The sequence below is a fragment of the Odontomachus brunneus genome, unplaced genomic scaffold (assembly GCF_010583005.1).
Source record: "Odontomachus brunneus isolate Ranch 3 - 2012 unplaced genomic scaffold, Obru_v1 Obru_scaffold_114, whole genome shotgun sequence".
NCBI classification, from domain to species: Eukaryota; Metazoa; Arthropoda; class Insecta; order Hymenoptera; family Formicidae; genus Odontomachus; species Odontomachus brunneus.
In genome coordinates, this window is record NW_022639564.1 from 834,899 (window position 1) to 843,157 (window position 8,259).

The 8,259-nt window shown below is 48.0% G+C and overlaps 1 protein-coding gene across 5 annotated transcripts in view; it reads right to left on the reverse strand.

The window, feature by feature from the left end:
- Nucleotides 1–8,259, reverse strand: part of LOC116849387 — a 242,217-nt gene that overhangs the window by 207,865 nt on the left and 26,093 nt on the right. For all 5 annotated transcript variants that reach the window (XR_004379122.1, XM_032826509.1, XM_032826510.1 and 2 more), the window contains one exon: nucleotides 3,253–6,878. Coding sequence is in view for 4 of the 5 variants with exons in the window: in XM_032826509.1 (XP_032682400.1) it covers nucleotides 3,253–6,878 (3,626 nt within the window). In the remaining variant the exon portion in view is untranslated. The remainder of the gene's footprint in view (nucleotides 1–3,252; nucleotides 6,879–8,259) is intronic.

The window sequence follows — 8,259 nt, forward strand, 5'->3', positions numbered from 1 at the left end:
CTCGCCCTGAGGCTGTCTCTCGTCGGGCTTCAGGATGCCTACCCAGGACTCGTACGGCACAGTAGTTCTCTCCTTGGAGGAGAGTTGGCTCCCAGTTGCTTTACTGCTCTGTATTTCTTGATCTCTCTAGATCGTTCTTCGGTCGAGGTCAAGAGCGGAGTCTGCCCTTCTTGCGATTTCGTCCGCTATTTATACTCTGGTTCTTTAATGGTGTTTACTATCGGTGAGCTTTAAATTTCTTCGAAAATCGCGAGGCTCGCGATTCTTCGAATTTGATGCAGGTCCCGCGCTTCCGCGAATTCATCGCGGGCTCGCGCTTATCGCTGTCCCGCCGCGTTTCTCAGAAACGCGTCGCGAGCCTCGCGGTTCCTGGAAGGACGGTGCGTAAGATGCGCTCCGAAAGCGTCCCTTTAACTAGGAGCGATGCACCTTGCGTGGAGTCTCGCTCTCTGAGACGCCACAGATATGTATTTTGTCGTAATAAATCGAAGGTTTCTTTGAAACTCTTACAGGAAACGTATAGGATTTTTGTATCCAAAAATAATTTAAGATCTTGAGTGCCGCAAAACGAGGCTAAACTTGGCCGCACTCTTTAGCCATCGATTAAATTTTATTACTATCAACCGGCAAATGTGTTGAAGCAATATGTGGAAGCTGAAGGTTAACGACAAGCCGCGCCTTCGTAAGTCAAAGTTTCGCATTTTACTTGTAAGTGGTCACGTTTAAAATAATAAATGCCAACGCTCACGAGTAGCGTGTGCACGAGCCGAGTCGAGTCGCTTAATCACCGCGGGGTCTTTGCAGTTCCGCAGGGTCGCAGGAGTGTCGCGTTGCCTTGTCGCGGCTACGCGCGCAATGCGCGTGTGCATGTACGACGGATACTCCGAAAAGCGCTTGTACGTAGGCGTGGGCGGCGGTGTAATCCTACCGCGTGGTCGCCCGTTAATGTCGCGCTTTTCAGCGACTAGGCGGTAAGGTCGGCTAGCTGTACAGTTAGTGTGACGCAATTGCAACGGCAGTCGCAGCCAAGTTGGAAACTTACGTCACATTCAATTACCGGCTATTTCCGCTTTCGCGCGTATTCGCACGTTTGCACGGGATCCGCTTGCACCGGAGGTGCTATCGGCGGATTAGATTTGCGGGGAGGATACCTCAGGAATTATTCGACGAACGATCGCGGAAGCAAGGCTGAGAGAACGATCTACTTACCGTGGCGGCCGATAATTCGCGACGATTATAAACGTGGGAAGCGGAGCGCGAGTTTTGTAACACCTCGCGACCTTCGCGCACAATCATCGCACTTAACGCTACACAGATACTCACCTCTTTTTTTTCGGAAAAACGATTTCTCCGCTTAATTAATATATCGAAAATATCGTAAGTCATGCATCGTGTGTCATGCATGGGAAAACACTTAAATATTAATATTTCGAATTTATTGAGGATCAAATCTAACTCGGTAACGAAAAATAATATATCTTTTATATTATTTATCTCTCTGCTCCTATGATCGAAAACATTCGTTTGAACGTTCAGCTGCATTAGAACTTGATTGAGATATCTAAGAGGCGAATTTTTACAGGAATTTTTTTATCCCACAAACAACTTTTTTTCTGTTTGCTCGTCAAATAACGAGAATTCAGCGACAAAATTGTTTTTTCCGCGTAGAGATCAACATCTCTCTTCGACTCATGTTGCGTTCAAAATATCGTGTTTCCGAGATAGCGCACTATTTTTGACAAATAACAATCCACAACTATGTGCCACAATGTATCGAATATTTTTTTCAACTTACTAGTAATTGCATTCAATCTGCAACTTCAATCAATCCAGGATAATCCCATTGACTTATTTTAATATCCAATTTATCAGCTAAGCTAAATGGCTAAGGTGGCATAAGTTAATTGATTTAATGATTAGTAGCCATTCTCTTGACAAGCTTTAACTAGGGCTTTAAGGTGTTTACAAATAAACAGAACATGTAATCGGATATGTGTTCAGTTGAATAGAAATTCAAGAATTCCCTAAATTAATTGGATTAATTTTCCTGTCTAGAGATCAATCGGACTAGGATTACGTTCGCTTTGAACGCGCATACGCTATGAGCGCTCACACTTATAAACGTTTATAAATTTTTGATTTAGTATTGGAGCGCTTACACGGCGGTAAAAAATACCATTCGCTTTGGTGATTGTAAGAATTTATAAGTGTGTAAAACGACAGACGAAAAAACAAAAAAAAAATATATATATATATTATTATATATGCTATTTGCATTAATATTAATGGTGTTAGAATTATTGGTATAATACTGATGAAGATTATGAAAATTTTTATAAGAATGTTTCGAAAATATTATCATGATTGCAAGTAGACATTCTATTTAAAGACCTATATATTACTATATGATTGGTAAATTACTAATTTCAAGAATATTATACTAAATTATAATGATGAATAATTTAAATCACATTCTAGTAACAAATATTGTGTACATATGATTGGTTTCCGCATCTTTTAATAAAACAGCTTGTGTTGAATCTGTTGTGGAAGCTATTTTTCATTTTTCGTGATTGACATTGCTTACGGTAAAAAATTGTTTTTTACAACAAAAAACAGCGGAAATTAACAAATATATTTTGATATACAATTCATTATGTTCTGATAATTTTTGATAATTTATTATGTTGAGATAATTTAATATATCTGAAATATAAGATATCTCTAAGACGTCTAATGTCCTGATTTTAGACGTATTGTGTGGTTGTTATCTGAAGAAGATATCAATTTTTGTATTTTTTTCACTTTGTATGCATTTAATTCTTAATATTAACGATTGTAAAATGTTAACTCACAGTTAAAATATAATAAGTTATGTATTAAACATTTTTCTAGACTTTTGCGTCAATAAAATATATCAATTTTTAATATACGTTTGAAGGAAAATGAAAGATATGCTAATTATCAGAATTACTAAGTACGTATCTATTTGTCCATTTCTATTTTATAATGCTCTTTACGTACGAGTGGATTTGCATGTATACTTTTTTACGATGTATTAATGTAATCCGATCAATTCATAGACAGGCACATTAATCCGATTAATTTCTTCAATACTGATCGTTTAAATAATCCAATCACAGATCCAATTGTAAATTAATAAACATCTATATAAACCTAGAATTAGTTAAACCGTCTTTAGTGCTGAGAGATGGCTCTGAACATTAAGATAATGAAAGAAAACAGACTCACCCGCTGGATATCGCTGCCTAAATCCCGTGCGCTTTTCGCACTCCTCAGCTGATCGCCGCGATACTCTCGGTATCTCATTGTCACCTCGTCGTCGGTCAAAGCGCCGCTGCTGCCGCTCCTCGCACTCTTCTTGCCCTTCTCCTCCTTCGCCTTTTTCTCCTTTTTACTGAACAGCTGCTTTACCTTACTCATGGTTCCGCTCTTCTTCGTCGCCTTCTTCTCGTACTTTTTGTCGGCGCCAGAAGGTGGTTTCGCGGTCACTAACGGCTGCTTGGACGCGTCGTTGACGTATTTGTCGTACTTTCGTTGCTCGGAAGACGTCAGGTTCATATTGCGATCGGTGTGTCGTCGTTCGTGCTTGATGAACTGCCGGCTGACGAAGCCCTCGTCCTCCGACTCGAGCTGTTCGCGCCTGTCGACCTCCTGGGAGTCCCGTCGGTAGTCGTTTTCGATCCCGGAATCGGCCAATCGGTCTTTCCGATCCGGATCGCTCAACCTGGTCTCACGATGACGACGCTCGATGTGGCCTCGCACCTCTTGCCTTGCGTGTCGCGATTTTCCTTCGTGGTAAGTCCGCGGTGGTCTGGTCGGACTCTCGTCGAAGGTCTCCAATCGATTCACTGAGGACATTTTGCCGCGCGGACTATCCGAGTCGTCGAAATAGTCCAATCGATTGCGCGACCGCCTCAGCGGTTTTTTCGGGTCCTCGTCCAGCTTGCGATGCTCTTTGCGCAGAGTGCGCGAGGTCTCGTCGTAGCGTGTCTCGCAGCGGATCGAGTCCCTGGCGGTGGTGTCGGAATCGTATCGGCTGGAATTGTAGCCGCCACGGTCGGTGCGTATCCGCGGCGGCGAGCTGTCGTAGTCGTCGTGGATCGGATGCTTGCCGCTGGTGTACCTCTGCGTGGTACGCGTCTCCTTGTAGTACTTGGACTCCAGCTGACTGCTCGTCATCTGCGAGATGTCGGTGTCGTAGTCGTCGTTCGGGCCCTCGCGAAGGCTATCTAAGTGACGCTTCGCGAACGGCGATCTCTCCCTGCGCCCGTTCATCGTCGGGCTGTCCAGCAACGGACGCCTCATGTCGCGCGCATTCACGTAGTCCGCGTGCACGCTACTCAGATTCTCGTGCGACCTCGTAGTGTACTCACCCCTGAGCGCGCGGACCCGAGCGTTCTCGCCGACCTCGTCGAGCCGCTGCGTCGACTTGCTCATGCCGCGGATCGACTCGAAGTTCCTTTTCGTCTTCGGTAGGTAGGCGTCACGGCCAACCGGTCGGCTGTCGCGATCCAAAAAGTCATCGCTCTTGGAGAACTTGCGTTCGTTTAGTTTCTTGGCGATTATCGGCGAGGACAGCTCGTCGTTATCCCGCGATTCGCTGCGGAAATGACGATTCGTTGTCGTGGTGTTGGCTGTCGTTTCCTCGGGTAGATAGTGCGAGGATTTGTAGGGGCTACTGTTCCTCGGGGCTAAGGTTTGAAATCGATCCTCCGGACTGGTCCTGCTCCGGTCGCTGAGAAACGGCTTGAAGTTGTCGGTTGAATAACCCTCGTGAGTTCGCGTCTCCACGATGTACTTGTCGCCGTATTTGTCCGTCCTGGTTTCCAGCGTGTAGCCGTCCCGCGGCTTCGAGGTCTCGAGGTAGCCGTTGGTCGGGATCTTGTTGGTGATCTTCTTCTCGTAGCCGTAGACCTTGCCGTTGTCCTCGTGTATCTCTTTCTCGAAGATGTACTTCTCGCCGTTGCTGTTAGTGCGCGTCTCCGTGATGTACGTATCCATGTATCGCTTCGGCGACGCGATCCGGTTCGGCGTGACTGGCGACGGCACGATCGGCTTGTCGATGATTTCGTGCTCGGACTTCTTCACCGGCACGTTCGCGCAGTTGCTCTTGGCGGCGAACATCTCGTCGGCCAACAGTCTGGACTTGATCCTGGACTCCAAGAGATCTCGCCGGGCGCTCAGCTCGGAAGTCTTGTTCGAGATCCCGGTTTCGTTTTGCCTCGACAGCAGCTCCCCGCTGTCCCGCCGCCGGGCGTCCATGCCATCGGCTCTGCCGCGGCCGGAAGTGTCCACGAACACAGTCGAAGTGTATTTCTCTGGTTTGTCATAAAGGCGTCTATCGATTTCTTCAAACTCGTGGCGTCTCTTGACATCGTTGCTCCTGGAGACGAAATCCTTCGCGCCGCCAAAGTTCTTGCCGAATGGACCACCTTTCTGGCGTTCCTCCTCGTATCTCGACTTGAAACTATTGATCTCATTGTTGCGGCGCAGATCGCTGCTGTACGAATAATCCGTTCTGCGATACTCTTTCTCCGCGGGACTGTTCTCGCGCGACGAGTCCTTCCTCTCGAGACCGAGACCCTCGTCGCTGTCGGAGTGACTCCTCTGAGCTTTCTTCTTGTCCGGCTGTACCTGCGCGTAGATGACGTTGCTCTGCACCGGTGGTGGGCTGCAGGAGTCGTTTGGTCTCGTATAGGAGAACGGTCGGTTGTTATTGTGACCGAATCCCGGCGACGGCGACACCATGGTCCTCGTCAGCTGCGGCGGCGGTGACCGGTCGTTGGACAATCGATGGATCATCTTGTGGATGGTCGACTGCTCGTCACGTTGCTGAAGATCGTATCGGCTACTATGCAGCATGCTATCCGCGCCGGCCGCTCCGTCCACTTCGTCTCCCTCGCGCTTCGAAGACTCCTTCGTGGGTGAAGGAGTACGGCTAGCCGACGGCGCGATTGTCTTCCGATCGGCCTCCTTCTTCTCCTCCGCCGCCTCCTCCTTCGCGTGGTCGTCGTCGTTGTCCCTGCCTTCGACGAATATGCGATGCTCGATCACCTTGGCCTCCCTGCTGGGTGACGATTTGCCGGTGAGCTCGTCAACGGTGCGCGCTTCCACGCTCCTCGTCTCCTCGATCGTCTTTCCCGCCTCGGCGACGTCCGCTATCACGTGGTCGGCATCGATCGGACTCGCGCGCTCCTTCCGTTTAGGTTTCTTTGGTTCCGGTCGATTATTGTTGTCCTCGCGATCTGTTGTCCCGTCGACGCCGAAGTGGAACGGTTGCTGCTGATCAATTTGGGGAGACGCTTCGATTATCGGCGATAATTGCTTCTTGGCGCGGCTCGTGCTCAGGTGAGAACCTTCGCTTTCGCTGCCGCTCCGCTTGCGCTGCGAGCGCGTCCACGTGCCGGCGTCGCTCGCGCTACGGCCGACCGGCCGACGACGTCTCTCCAATTTTGGCGAGAAGAAGCGCGCGAGCGAGCCCTTCAGCTTCTTTGCACTGGCATCGCTGGCGCTTCTCTCCAGTGGCTTCTTCTTGGCCCGCGGAGTGCCGAGGTCCGCGCTCGTCGTCGTCGTCGTCGCGCCAATCTCCTCGCTGCCTCGGCGTCTCACATCGAGCGGTAGTTCCGGCCGTTTCTTGTTCCGCCGCGCCGGCAAGGTGCTGAAGCGGCCGGGCAGGCGTCGATTGTCGTGGGCCACGCACTGAAGGCTGCCTGCCTGCTGCAGGACCAGGGCTGCTTCTTGCGCGAGGTCCTCCTTGCTGCGCGCGGTAATGCTTTCCTTGTGGATCGGTGTGACGATCAACCTACCTTCTCCATCGCCCGCGAGTGCCGCGGTTACGCGCGGTGCGCCGCGTCCTGTAAAATAAAAAAATCGCACGGGCGGCCTTAGTCGCCTTTCTTTCGCCAAAGTCTCATTTTTATAATGAGCGGAAAGCGGAGAGAATTCACTCTGCATGACGAATCACCCGAATAATTTAGCTGTCACTTCAATTTTCGAGTAAAATTTCCTTGAGCCGAAACAGTAAAAAAGGAAGGGAAAAGAGATTGTATCATGCAAATGAGACGCTGATCTTTGAGCGAATAATTTTTTCTTAATAATGTTTGACACGCGTTAGGTTTCCCAATCTTTTAAACGTACGCCGTGGAGTATCGTTGAGTTTTCAGTAACCAAATCGATACGGCATCCCGCCCGGCAAGTGGGGGGAGGTCCAAGCTCAACTCCTGATTAAGACGATATTTTTTGTAACAATAATTTAAAATCAAAATAACAGGGAACTTCGAATTAATTAAAGAGATTAATTATATTATTATTTGGAATTGACATTCAGGGTCTATTTCACGTGGAAAGTATTTTACGGCGCACGTTTAAAAAATTGGAAAACCTATCCGACGCGTACGTTGACACTGTCAAATATTTAAAAAAATTGTTCGCTCTAAGATCAGCGTTTGGCTTTTATTTGTCAGTTACTATGTTTTAATAAGTCGTATACGTTGCAACAAAAAAACATTTACGAGCAAAGCGTTGACCACCCTTTCGGCAGAAGCATTCAAACGATTTCGCCGATATATATATATATATATATATATATATATATATATATATACATATACATATAGATACGTAATCATGGCGTAGAGATTCCTGAATTTTAATCGCGCGACTGACGTCCTCAGGACGCGTTCCATTAACGGCTATCGACGACTCGCAGCCTCGATCGGCTCTCTAATGGATCACGTCGCGACGATGCAGCAACGACGCGTTATTGGATTTGTAAATGAGCGATTTATGTTAAAGCGATACGTACGCGGTCTCGTTAGCGGTTAATCACCGAGTTTAATCAAGCGCGCGGCGGTTGCGCGAGCTATCGATTGCCTGAGCTGGAAGCTCGCGCTTAGGATCGGACGCGTATGAAATTGCCGTCTTTTTCCCGTCTTTTTCTTGTCGTTCGGCCGGCCACTTCGGCTAAATCGGGACCGTCATTAATTCGCCGCGTCGGTCACCCGATTCGCGATCGATATAATGATTGTAATTAACGTTGTCATATTTATAAATGGGCCGCTTAATCAATAGCTCGTTAAGGGCCGTGTCGGCTCCTCCGAGATTAGTGAGCGCTAACCTGGAGTAACTAATTCCTCCTCCCCCTTTTTAAATGGCACGAATGCAATATGGAGAAACAGAGAGAGAGAGAGAGAGAGAGAGAGAGAGAGAGAGAGAGAGAGAGAGAGAGAGAGAGAG